This window comes from Pezoporus flaviventris, unplaced genomic scaffold (assembly GCF_033815535.1).
Source record: "Pezoporus flaviventris isolate CSIRO_AGI_PZ_B2104156 unplaced genomic scaffold, CSIRO_AGI_Pfla_v1 ptg000026l, whole genome shotgun sequence".
NCBI lineage: Eukaryota > Metazoa > Chordata > Aves > Psittaciformes > Psittacidae > Pezoporus > Pezoporus flaviventris.
In genome coordinates this window covers 1,465,217-1,479,331 of record NW_026892574.1, presented here as the reverse complement: position 1 = coordinate 1,479,331, position 14,115 = coordinate 1,465,217, and the positions used below count along the sequence as shown (strand labels likewise).

Sequence of the window (14,115 nt, the reverse complement as noted above, 5' to 3'; positions counted from 1 at the left end):
TTATCACCTTTATCTGACTAAGCCACAGCTTTCTTAACAAAATGTTACCCAGTGCCAGTGAGAAGCACTCATTCCAACCACAGGATTCAAAGGATCTGTGTGTCAAAACTTCCACCTTCCCTTGAAGAAATGCACGCAATTCTGACATGAGGAAATAGAAAAAAAAAACCCAAACAAACCACAAGTTACACAAATCTAACTCCTGGAATGAAAAAAGCCTTTCTACTTTAATCTTTTCCCAACAGCACACTGCTCAGTTCCCCCTTTCACAGCACCTCATCATTCACTTTGTATGAAAAGCTACCTGCAGCATAGAAATAGTTATATAGGAGCAGGTTGCTGAGCCAAGGCAGACTCCTAAGTGCAGATTTCTCTCAATTCCTTACCATTGGATTGCCTGGTTTACCTCCAGAAATGTCTCTACACAACTAGTCTCGAGAAAACAAACTCATTTTTTAATGCTGCTTCACATATATAAGTCCTATGGATGTGCTATCAACACTGATTTTGCTAGGGGAACATGCACATTCAGAACAGTAACCCAAAACTTACAGGGTTGTACGCCATCAGTCGCTAAAGATGCCCTATGACTTTACACATTCTTCTTCTCTAAAATGTATCTGTAATATATGCATGTGAGACTGCATGTTTATAAACAGCAGCATCAACAGGAACTGTTTGTTGCATCCCCTCACTCAGAGGGAACACACAAAAAACGTGCTCAAAATACCAACCAGTGAAGGAAAATGGCCAAGTGATGAAGTGCATTAAAATCAAGTACTGCAGTTTAAGCAAAGTCATTATTGCAGCTAAGTGTTCCTTCTATGCTACTGAACAACACAGCATGTCGCAGCTCAAGAGTGCAGTTATGACTGCCTACCCTTCTGAAGTTACGAACAGCCAAGGAAAGAAGAAACAACATGCTCATTTCTTGCCTCTTAAGTCTCCATTGTGAAATAATGCAAGATCCAGACGGTTGAGAAACAAACTGGGACACTGAACAACCTCTATCAGCTGTACAGCATTTCACCAGCCCACGAAACTCTTGTGAAATCAGAGACAAGAGGTGGTATTTTTCAAGTCCTCCTCACAAGTTATTGGCTGTCCCTTCCACCCAAAATGAGATTTTGTCTTCTCCTTCTCTGCATTAAATTTTGAAGTCAATTTTTAGGGTCAGATGCTTTTTGTGTCCAACTGCCACAGTTTGCCGTCCAAAGTTTACAAAGGATTCTTGATGTTTCTGTGGCCTTCGACCCAAGGCCTGTCCTCCAAAAGCACTGCACTATTTAGAGGCTTATACACAAACATCTTAAACCAACACAACCACCCTTCCAAATAAGGCTAGCACTACATGTTTTCCCCTGCCATCCAACTTGACTATTGTTAATCCATTTGTTTCCTGTTGATCAGTAATGACAATCAGTCACCCTTCTTGGCATCCCCCAGCGAGGAATTCCCCATCCTGCTGCTCTTCCTGAAGAGCACCCTGCTCCTGTACCTGAAGTCCATTATCTTCCAATTCGCCTCTCCTCTTTTTGTCCAAATCCCCCATTTCTAACATCACCTTGGTACAAGGGATTCAGAATTCGTACTTGTTCTCTATCCAGCCTCCTGCCACCAGCTGCTCTCAGCAGCGCTGCCAACCACGTGCTCCAAGTCACCATTTGCTTCCTACAGCTTTGATGCTAACAGCGATGCCCCATCACACATCCTGATCCTCAGGCTACAGCTGGGTGCTATCCTCACCTCATTCACTTTCTCCATCTCCAGCTCCTAGGGTTGTGAGCACAAACACACATAAGCAGCGGGAGCTCAAAGGGTAGAGTTCTTTAGGGCAAAGATAACCATTTGATTTCTTTTGAACCTGATGTACATTCATACTGCTGTACAAGCATCAAACAAGAACTGTCAGAATGACAAAATTCCAGCAGCTTTAGGGAAGCAAAGCTGTTAACAGCAGCATGGGGGGGAAGTGTTTAACCACAGGAAGTTCACTGTTTATCTCTCTATAAACATCCTCTGCTAGGCTCCCAAAACAACTTTCACTGTACCATACTTTATTACTTATTTTTACGTCCATATTTGTAGCTCACTGCTTGATTCATAAAGCTTGAAGCCATACGGCATCCAATGCCAAGAGCAGCTTTAGTGCAGCCTATTTACAGACAAAACCTTTCACACAAAGCCACACCAGGTAAGTGGCAGTTATTAACAAAAACACACACTTCTACTGCCTGCAAGTCTTACTTTAGAGGGTCATTTAAAAGTTGTCTTACTGGTCTCACTAGCTGTAAAAGCTCAGTCAGCCACACATGGCCAGATCTTCTCCTTGAAGACCTCGTAAAGCACAGACTAAAAGAACCAGCTCTTCAAAGCCCTCTGACAGCTAAACCCTGGCACAGGTACCCAGGTTTCTTCTTCCTCAGGTAATGAGTTGCTACAGCTTTCAGGAAATCAGACTAAAACCGGCTAACACAGGCAAGTCCCATTGGAGATGGATCTGCTGAGTCCTCAACTAGAAGCATGTATGATTCTGCTCACCCATCTTCTAAAAAGGTAAAATAAGACTAAAAGTAGTGCATGTCTGCACACAGGACATCAGCATGAATAAGGAAATAAACCAAACCAAAGGAGACTGAAAGAGTTCATCTTCCTTAGCCTAGGAATTCAGAAGACATCAGAGCAACTACCTTCACTGCTTCCACTGGAAAGCTGCTCTTGAGGACAAGAAATCCACTTCCAACTTGAGCTTATGTTAAATACTATTGTTCAAAACACAGAGTTACTTGCAGCAGCAGAGATGTGGAATGGGTCAACCCAACACTGCCCCACATAACCTAGCCTGGGCAGTCCATCCTGTGCTGTCTTGGCATGGCTACAGGACCCATGGGTCACACTGGTACATCAGAACACGGGATGACACACGATACATGGAAATCTGAGGAGAAAGGGCTTCACAGTACCCTTGCTCAGGAAAAACTAAGAGTGTTCCATTTGCTGAAACAAGATACATGCTTTTATCAAGGAAGAGTAAGTCCTGCTCCTCTCTAGGCTGTTTGTAATTACTATGGATCACAAATGACCGTAGACACATTATGGGTAGAGCTGCAAGAGCAAACACGTGCAAAAGGATTGATTAAAACTGTCTTTTCAAATCTGTTTTTCTAGGAGAAAGGTTTTTCAATTGTAAAGGGTCCTGGGCACCAAAAATAGAGAATCTAAAAGGAATCTTTAAAAAAAAATAAAATTGGTATACATGGGTTTAGTTATAGCTAAATAATTCTGCCAAGACGATTCTGTCACCAGTTTACATATGACCAATACACAATTTTGTTCCTATGGGGATTTTTCGGTGTATCTGTGCCACATTAAGGCTAAAGCAAAGCGCTCTCCTTAGCGGGTTCACAAAAGCCATTAAACACACCTTCTGACACTCTTCCAGCACTCAGCTCCTCTCAACACCTGCTGGTTTTCAGGTGCTGGAGTGGTTCAGTTCACACAGAAACTACGTCTGCTTCCCTAGCTCAAACCAAGGCAGCTCGGGCTTTGTGTTTAGCAAGCGCTGCTGGACCAAAGCAGGGCCAGAGCCGAGAGGCAGCAGCGCAGGGCCGCCTGCCATACAGCAGAGCCCTCCGCTCGCTGTCAGCGCAGCCTCTTTGCATGACAAATAAGAACAATTCCACCCCACAAAGCCCCTTTTGTCTGCAGCACCGCCGTGTACCGAACCTCGCTTCTGTAAGTAAGGCAGCAAAGAGGAAATAACCACGTGAGGCGAAGTTTGGTAATAAACTATGGTTTACACACGCCACAGCCTTAAGTCTGTAGGGACTGATGACTTGGTTGGCTGCACCTCAAAATAAAGCAAGCCATTAACTCGTACAACAGATGGCCCGCTACAGCACTGGCCTTAAAAGAAAGGAATGCAAGATACAGTGACATTTTTAGGGCTCCCTTCAGGAAGAACACGCTGACTACAAACGCTGCTTGGAACCAGAGCCTCGTACAGACCAGAAGCCACTGGAGCAGACCCTGTTTCCAGCGCAGTTCTGTCCCCTTCCGCCCGGGCGCAGCTCCAGCAGCTCCGCCGTTTTCTGCCTTCCCGTAGCGGGCGATCCCCCGCGGCCGCCCCACCTCCGTTCACCGTCCCCGCACATCACCCGGCCCCAGGGGACCATTAAACGAGTCCTTCACACCGGGCGCGGGTTCAAGCCCCAACGGTAACGGTGGCGGGGCCCTCCCGCCTCTGCCCGCTCCCCTCGCACCCCGACCCCGCTGAACGCGCATCGCCCCCGGGAGGGGCTCCGCGGGCCCCGGTTCGCCCGCTGCGGCCCAACCGACCGTGGGGATGAGGAGGAGGAGGAGCGGCCGCCCGGGGGTCCCGCTGACAGCTGCCGCCCGCGGGGCTCCGGCAGCGCGGCCCGGGCAGACCCCCCCCCCCCTCCACCGGCCCCGCTCACCGCCGCGCTGGGCGCTGTGCCCCGCCGGCAGCCCGTTGTCGTAGGGCTCCCATGTCTTCTGCAGCGGGTTCTGCGTGAGCTCCCGGGCCGGCGCCGCCGCCGCCATCCTCGGCAGCCTCCCGGCTCCCACTGCAGTGGCGGCGGGCGGAGCCCAACAGCCCTCAGCGCGGCGGGGGCGCGGCCGGGCCCGGGCAACCCCGGCCCCGCGGCTGCCCTGGGGGAGCCGGCGGCTCCGCCCCAGGAGCCCCGGGGCAGCGCTGGGCCCTGCTCCTTCATGGAGGCTCCTCCGGCCCCGGGAACAGCGGCCCGGTGCCCGCCACACCGGGTCTGCCGCTGCCTCGGAACGGCCACTTCTTAAAGCCCTGAAAATACACGTCCAGGGAGCATAGTGCCTGTTAGGAGCACTGTAACACCGAACGAGTTGTTCCTCCAGTTCACTGTTTTATGGCCTGAAGGCTAAATTAATATCGATGCAGAAAGCCATAAATAAACAATGGCTTTCTAACGCCTCGTTTAGTTTAATAATTCACGACTGACACTGGAAGATCCTGCTCTGCAGTACGAGCAGCGGCACGGCCCAACACAACACCCGCTGCCGCTATCGGCTTTAGAGCCGAGGGAAAGCCGGTTCCTTACTGGGCTGAGCCAAGTCGCAGAGAGCTCCGTATTCCGCTGTTACACGCAGCCCTGTGTGCTTTACAGACGTCCAGCGAAGCACACGGAAAATACGGCAGCGGTGCAATACACGTTCTCATTATTATTCACTCTATTAATACTGGTCTAAATACAGCAGAAGGTCAGTACATACCTACATCTTTTTATACCAGACTCTGAGCATCTGAAGGTCACTTTTAGCTCTTCCATTACAAGAGAAAATCAGTGCCAAGGTATCTGGGGAGACCGCCCTGGGGCGAGTTAACACTGTTTTTCCAAACCCTGTTTGCTTGACCTGCCCTTCCCTCCTTTCAAAGCCCATTTCCTTCTCTTCAGGACTGATTACAGCCCTCAGCTGCAGGCGCCTGCACTCTGTTTCTCCCTAGCATTTTTGGCTTGATTTTGGGTTGGTACCAAAGCAGGGAGGGGCAGATCGGTGGTAGGAGTTACAGTATAAGGGTCAGAAAACTAGGAGCAGAGAGATGGAGTTTTTGATCACTTAAAAAGCTCCTTCATTTGTTCTATTTGATACATATGTGCTTCCAACAGTTGCCAAAAGAGCTGCACGCAGGAACAGTTTAATCTGCGTTCCAGGTTAACCCCAGAAGCCCCCCGGCCTGTGCACAGAACATCACACTGACTTGAGGGTACAGCCCAGAGCCAGGATGTACGCACCGTGGCATCCCAATGCCAGCGAGGTATGTGCCACCAGGGTCCAACCTTCTTACTAGTGCCTTCAGTAGAGCCAGGCAAGCCCACAACACGTGCAATAGTAACAGAAATATGACATTAACAGGAGTGCCAACTCACAAACCACACTTCTTGGGCTTGTTTTACATAAGTTTAGTAGAAAACGCATGAAACCCTGTCTGTAGAAACAAAGTTTGTACCTCTTTCTGCACAGGAACTGAGGCACCACTCACACACCTGCCTTGCGGCTGAGAACCATGACCTGATGTTCTTCATACTAAAGCAGAGGTCTGCAAGGGGAATTACCACATTCCTAAGTCCCCCAAGCACAAGGCACGCCAGTGAACTCTTGTTCTCAGGCAGACTTAAACCTGTGGCACCTGAACTGAACTTCAGTAGGGGCTTGTCCAGGTGTCTGGAATGACATTAGAGGTGTGCACGGACACCTGCGAGCCTTCAGTTTTGTGAGGTGAAGAGTTCAGCTTGCTCCATGACAGAACTTCTGTTAGTGTGTTCCTGATCGGACTTACTCCTATGGAGACAGGCTGAGAGCTGGGCTTGTTCAGCCTGGAGAAGAGAAGGCTCCTTAAGGGGAGACCTTAGAGCAGCTCCAGTGCCTAAACGGGCTGCAGGAAACCTCGAGAGGGACTTTGGACAAGGGCCTGTAGGGACAGGCCAAGGGGAATGGCTTTAATCTGCCAGAGGGGAGATTCATGTTAGATATTAGGCAGAAGCTCTTCCCTGTGAGGGTGCTGAGGCGCTGGCACAGGGTGCCCAGAGAAGCTGCAGCTGCCCCATCCCTGGCAGTGTTCAAGGCCAGGTTGGACAGGGCTTAGGGCAACCTTATCTGCTGGAAGGGGGCTGGAACTGGATGGGCTTTAAGGTCCCTTCCAACCCAAACCACTCCATGATTCTGTTATTTATGGTTAGTTGGGTTTTTTTAACTACCTTGGTGCCATACTGGGCTGTCTGACTGAGGACAGTGAAAGCAAGCGCTGCAATCCTGTACCACTCACGAGGTCTCATTTCAAAACATGGTTTTCAAGAGCAGTACACTGAATTCCCAGAAGACGACAGAATACACTCTGCTCCTTGGATTCCTAACAAGTGACAGAGATCACCTTCTGCACAACCACGTTGTCATCAGCCACTCTCCTCCTGCAGAGGGCTGATTCCTGCAGGCAAAGTGCGGCAGACTCTGCTTGCTACAGGGAAACCAGGAACAAGCCTTTACTCCTTGGAAGGCTTTTACTCAGAGCTTGCCCTCTCACGGCCAAGATGGGCTGGAAACTTCCCTGAAAAGGCGCCTCTCTGCAGAGGCAAAACATGGAGGGGAAAGGCAGCCTTGGAAAATGAACTGCTGCATAGGAACAGAGCGTGCTGAGCCAAGTGACAGTTCGATACTTACTCTTCTTAAGCTTCTGACTGACAAGTCAGGAGACTCCCCGGGTTCAATGCATAAAGCAAGTGGTAATTATTTCTGAGACAAGGAGAAATAGATACTGAATAGAGGCTTCTGCTTGATTATACACAAACCCTGCTTTGTATCAGTAAATACATAACTATATAATAGAAACTCCACAATAGATGCAAGTCACTTTCATATACAATTTCCCTAGTAAAGATACCACTTTGCAGTCTGACAGCCCATTAACCACCCAACGTCTCTGCCTCCTGTCTTTCCACTGTCGCTCCGGCAACACCAGCTCGCTTATTCTTGGGATAAGGATGACTTCCCAGTCCTCCCGCTGCCTGTGCCCACAGCACGCTGAGCACAGCGGCTACAGCTCACCAACACCCAGTTCGCAGGCCCTTCTGCAGCCAGAAGATGCAGGAGACGCCCGCACAACGACTGAAGGGCACATTCACAGCCCCAGCTCACGGCGAGGTTTAACCGCAGCCGCCAGCAAGTGCCCCCACAGACCGCAGGCTCCCACCGCACTCAGCGCCGCGGCGGCTGCGCCCTTCCCGGCGAGCGGGCGGAGCCTCCCGCGCCCGCCAGGCGGCGCCCTGGCATCGCCCGCGGGCGCGCAGGCCGCAGGCTCCCCCCGCGGTCCCAGCTCCGCGTTAGAAGCGCAACTGACGGCGCTGCGAGCACCGCGCCAGGAGGTGCCAGAGCGCAGCAGAGCTGGGGTCGTAACGCACCAGCCCCTGGCTTCTAAACGCACAGGAGCGAGAGGCTACAGAAAGCTCCTTTCCAACCCGAACCACTCCGAGAGGCTAAAAACAAAGCATCGGGGCAAAGTCCCTGCTCGGAGCTAAATATCCCCATCCCTCTATAGGTATTAACACCAACAAACTGTATTTCACCATTAACCCGATCTCCCATTTCTCTCAAGCAATTCTCTTTCTCCTATGCCATGAGGTAATTTTTTTAACCCTGCATTATCAGCTACTTACTCCCCATTGTGAGAAAACCAGTAGTATCTGATCTCTACACACACGACTGGCAATAAATAGCTGACAAAAAAAGAACAACCCTAAATCCAGATGTGCCCTATTGCAACAGGTAGGTTACTGTTCTAGCTAGAAGTAGCAAACAGGAATTACTTTAAAATACGCAATCTTAAAATAGGCATCTACATTTCCTACATATCGCAACGTAGAGAGGAGGAGAGATAAGAGTTGGGGTCCTTACTCCCCTTTAAGGTAGCATAGAGAGAGCTGTATCCTAACCCCCCAGCTTCCCACTACTCCAGAAGACTTCAGCCACACAGGACAACACAAGCTCAGTTTCAGTACAATTTAAGGAGGCACAGAAGAACACAGGAATGCAAAGATCTGTATGTTATTTGAGGAACAGACACACATCTTACATACCCAGCTTTAACATCCAGCCAGTACTCCCTAACATGGACTAGATGGCTCAGACCAGCTAACATTACAGTTATGTGATGCTATGTGTACACAGTTATGTATACACATATACATTTGTATAGAGCATACAGGACAATCATAGAATCCTAGAATAGTTAGGGTTGGAAAGGACCTTAAGATCATCCAGTTCCAACCCCCTTGCCATGGGCAGGGACACCTCCCACTAAACCATGCCACCCAAAATCCCTATTGAACTTAGAACTGATATTCTATTTTAATGAAGAAAAAGATGTCAAGTCTACCTTCAGCAGGCTCGTGGCAGTCCTTCATTGACCAACAGCTATGCAGCTGGAAGCATCACCCGAGGACAGCCACCGACAGCTAGCTAATATACAAGGCAGTTACGACACTGCAAGCCAATTAGAATTCTGAGATGGTGACCAAACACACAACTATGCTTCACCTTTCTGTTCACAGGTAACAACATTCCAACATTTCAAAACTGGAAACGTGGTGGAATGGGAGAGATTTCTCCCCGCACACCTTCCAGGCTGCAGTGCTGATGGTTTTGTTTTGACCAGGCATTTGTTACCATGCTCTTACATGGTGAAAAGCTGCAGCTTTGGGTAATGACAGCATCCAAACCTGCAGCTGCACTGTTTCCACTCTCATGACCAAAACTGCTGTAGAGCAGATGGGACACTTGGCCTTTTCAATCAGAACCCTTACTACACTGCACTACCCCTGCACCTCAGCAGGGGCCACACTGCTTCCTCCCCCAGGTAATTCCCATATTCCTGAAGCATACAGATCAGGCCCGGCAGGTTTTTTCCTCAGTGTGGAAGAGGAGTCCTTAGCAACCTGCCGAAAACACAACACCCCTGTACTAGGCACGTTGTCACCTTTGTAAGGCAAGTACTAGCTCAACTCTGCTCAGCTGCTAAGAAGCCTAAAGGAAACTGCACTAGCAGCCAAAAAGGTGGCTCTTCCTCCCTGTCTGTTGTGCAGCTCCTGGATAATGACAAAGACTGTATTTTGGGAACAGTCATTCTGAAGAAGAGATCCCTCGCAAGTTAAAAACTTCTCAGACAGCCTCCCACAGAGAACAGATCAAGTTCCTTCCCGCAAAGAGCTGTGCAAGCACAATGAGCAATCAAGGAAGAGAGATGCAATACTATATTAGAATGACATACATTGATTCATACCTTCTCAGTGCAGTTTCCCAGGACTTTTTGTTACATCAGCTTCTTAAATGAAGACTTCCTGTCTCCTCAAGAGGCCTATGGTTTCTCCTCAACCAGAAGTACCATCCTTTCTGTTTTCCCACAGTCCAATACCCCAGGAGTCAATGCACCAAAAATGACAAATAGCCCACTAAGTCCCCAAAAATTCCAAGCATCCCATGTGGCAAGTTCAGCAGGTTCCCCATACCATCTCTACAGGTCCTTGACTCCAAACCAGCTGAAATCAGGAGGTCCATGACTTGCAATATATGGCCCTAGCACCTACTCCATTTCTTCTCAGCAGCAAATACACTTATTACTGGCACCATCCACTCCATATCCTATTTCCTATCACTGCCTAAGGGAAGAAGTTCCAGTTGCCTTGAAGTCATCTGCTACTTCAAAGATGCAAAGCCATTCAGAATTCAGAACTAAAAGAGAATCTGCCATCAGCAATACACCTTCAGTCTTCAGAAGCTGTAAGAGTTCATTTTACTATTAGATTTCCTGGCTACAGATCAATCTACCAAGGAGATGGAGGAAAAAACCCCAACATACATAATGGTGCTTTATATGAGAATAAGCTACTACCAAGAGCAAGAAATCTCTTCAGTACTAATTGGGAGACAGATTTAAACAACATCCGAGATCGATGCAGCACAGATACTAGAGACACTCCTTAAGATTAAGCTAAATATTCCTTAGCATAGATAAGGAAAATAATTCATTCAAATGGAAAATGTTGGTGTAAAGTAAGGAAAAAAACCAAGTTCCCATCTATTCTAACAACCATCAACACACCTGATACAAGAGAAGATCTGACAGGGTTTAGGCACTCAGGAGCCTCACACCACACTTCTTTGGCTGGAGACGGGGCTAATACCCACACTCATTTGCATTCATTATATTTTCCTCATTGTCTACTGTGACAGCTATTCATCATGCATGCAAAACCGTGATGCAGCCCTCACAGCAGTGTTTATGTGCAGCTTGATTCCTGCACAGTTATGTTTTCAAAACCATGACGACCTAGCAATCAGGAAACAAGTACTGGCTATAAGGTTTTTATTGTAAGAATTGTACCAATAAAGTCTTGGAGAGCTTTGTACACATCCCACGTGCTGTATTACATGCATATAAAACCTATCACTCTAAGGTTATTTGGGAAGATACATGCATTACACATACACAGTAGGTTCAACTAAATAAAACATACACCTTGCTACACTGTCTCTCTGCTCTTTCATTATCTTTATGTGAACCATTTCTGAAAGCGTGGCCATTCAAAGCACTTTTATTATTTCTTCTATTACATAAACACGTTAGTCAAGTGTTTATTACATTTCAGAGGAAATAATTGCTCATTCTAAACGTAGGAGAAACCTAACGTCTGGAGATAAACCCTATCAATGAGGTGCCATTGTTCTCATGGAAGGAAGTTTCCTGCTTAAGTCTAACATGAGGCACAGATTTAAGGCTGGTCTGCAGCAACTGTGTTCTTTAAATCTGAACGGGAAATCAGTAATTCTCTACACCTCCAGTCCATGCAATCACTTCCCACCTTTACCTCTGAAGGAACACTGAAATTATTTGCTTGAAAAATAGGCCAGATCCTCAAGTGGTGCTTCCAGGTGTTGCTTAAATCTATTCCCATCATCACAAATTCAGCAACATTTTAAATCTTCCTGTTATGATGCAACAGAAAGGAAAGATGACATCCATTATTCATGTTTTCTGAGCGCAACCCAGCGTTAAGGAACCCTTTGTAGCTTACTGTATACCAGGAACTTCAAACTACTTAACGTGAAGGGGCATGTGCTCCTGAGAAGTGCAGAAAGAGGACGTTCATTTTAACTGCTTTTGCACACATTGTCCATTTACATTCACAGCTCTAGAGGGTAACTGAAAATACTGTTTCCAAGATGGAAGTCTGCTAAGGACAGACGTTCCTACACATTGTTCTGGTAGTGTGTGACGTTGTTACTACAGCAACAGCACGTACAGCCCTGCACAGCCTCTCCATGGCTGCTGTGTGTATCTCCTGATACACTCTCCCCTTTCTTGGAAGGGTGATACAAGCAGCAAGTCCAGTTCTGCACCACTGCACCAGTTACTTGGAACTGGTGACACAACCCAGGAACACCATGGCTTGATAAATCTGTAATATTCCAAAGAGAAGCAAAAGCAAAAACATACCTGCATCCATTAGGATGTTTGTGCCTCCTGACACTGCATAAAAGCAGTCTCTACAAAGCAGTTTGAAAGTGCCTTTATCACCTTAAAACTCTCTCTTCCTTTCTGTTCACATAAGCATATCAGAAAAAAACCTTTCCAATTCAAAGGTTGGGCTTGCTGTTACAAGAGAATAATTAAAAGGAGCATAAGGAAAGGATGAGCAACGTTAAATAGAAGAGAGGACCCTTCTCCAGGCTGAAAGGCTTATGAATTATGCTCACTTACTGCTAGTTTTACATTAGATATGTTAACATTTATGATGCACACATATCTTTCATTCAGCTAGGATGCTGTGAATACCACTTGTTTATAACAGCTACATCTAAGCTGCTAAACATAAACAGCAAAACAAGGGCAGCTGCCTTCTCAGAGGGGGACGAAAATACTTCATGCCATCTTAAAACCAAACACTATCAACTGACTTCAGAAGCAGAATTCCTCAGGACAGCCACTTCAAAGGAAAACATGTGTAAAAAATTACTATTTGCATTAGGGCAGCTGTCTGATGATGCTGAAAAGGAGACATATATTGACAACAAAGACTATGCAGAATTTGCATGTGATTCAAATGCATGAAGTAAACCAAATGAATTATTAAAACAACCACAAAGGCTTTGGGATGAAGCTACCTACCAGGTGGCAGCATTTTGAACGATGAGATAAAGAGAACTTAGGATAAAGAAACTTTGGAAGCACCACCCAGGGCTTGGGGCTTGAAATACTGAATGACAACTAATGGAGAAATTAAAGAGAAAAAGGCAAGGAGGAAGACAGCCACTGGACCGGGTGACAAACCACATCGGGGTGTACAGTGCATCCGTGAGTCACCAGCACATAATAGAAGCTGAAGCCACGTGAATGCCTGAAATAGGGCATGGGGAGACAAGAGCAAGTCAAGGTCAAACTGCGGGTGGAGGAGGAAAGACCAGACAGGGAGGGGGGGAAAAGTATGGTGAAGGAACAAACACCAGCGACTGTGCAGAGAGGTCACTGAGAACATGAACAGAAGAAGGGTCTTCAAACATTCCAGTGATGCAAATAACATGCAGAGAGACAGAAGCACCCAAAGGGGACTCAGTACAGGAGAGGCTGAGGCAGAGGTTGTACAACCTCGCCTTGTAAGAGGGCCTAGATTTGGCTGAGAGCTACCAGTTAAAGGCCTGACACAGTATGGTATTTCCAGCATCTATTACCATATGGGTAAGCAGATCATTAAGGACAGAGCCCATGGCCACGGAAGCAAAAGCAAACGAGTTAACGGGGCAGGGACCGGGCCAGAAGTCCTCTACATGCACCTACAGTTATACCTGGTTTCATGCATGTCCCATAGGCAATGGAGGCAGGAAAGGAGGTTTTGTGAAAGTAAAGAATAAATCCCTCCGGAAAGCCAGCATGGAAAACTGACACTGCCACACGCAGGAAAATAACCTTGCAGTGTACGTGACACCAGCTGCCTCTGGAAATGTTCTTAGGCTTTATGATAGCAGAGCATATCCCTCCAAATAAAAACACAAGCAAACCAGAACAAAGCTTCTTGGCAGATACTGACGACAGGATTTATAATAAAAGCAAAATCCATCTAAATTTGGCAAACTGCAGTGCTGTCATGTAGTCTAAAACCTAGCACTGAGGCGAGGGGAGAAATACAGGCATCCAAGTCGCCGGTGAACCTCAGTCTTCGTAGCCTCCGGGGCACAGTTCTCATTCGCTGCCTATTTTGCAAGTACAACTAGATGGCTTATCAGCTTCCCGAGACTAACAGGATCAATATGGAGATAAGAAAGCTTAATAAGGATGATAAAATTAGGACAGCCAAAATAATCTAATTTATGGAGTGCACACAGGCTAAACACCACCAATGCTACAAATGAAACTCTTGCAAAGGGAGCCATCTGCCAAGCGAGAGCACAGTATTAGCAAAGAAACCTTTATTTTTCTTTAAAGAAAACCTCTGAATTCTGTTTATATTCAAAAAAAATAACTTGCCAGCACAAGTCTCTCTAGAGAACTGTAAAAAAGAATGATTCAGGGGTGCAGAA

General features: G+C 47.2%; 1 protein-coding gene across 9 annotated transcripts in view; it reads right to left on the bottom strand.

The window, feature by feature from the left end:
- Positions 1-14,115, bottom strand: part of LOC133271867 (6-phosphofructo-2-kinase/fructose-2,6-bisphosphatase 4) — a 49,139-nt gene that overhangs the window by 28,974 nt on the left and 6,050 nt on the right. For 5 of the 9 annotated variants that reach the window (XM_061458320.1, XM_061458325.1, XM_061458322.1 and 2 more), the window contains exon 1: positions 4,458-4,636. The exons of 2 other annotated variants lie outside the window; for them this stretch is intronic. In XM_061458320.1, the coding sequence (XP_061314304.1) occupies positions 4,458-4,563 (106 nt within the window). In that variant the 5' untranslated portion in view covers positions 4,564-4,636. Of the gene's footprint in view, positions 1-4,008; positions 4,143-4,457; positions 4,637-6,038; positions 6,076-14,115 lie in introns of those variants that run through there. 2 more of the 9 variants (XM_061458328.1, XM_061458329.1) reach the window with 2 other exon arrangements.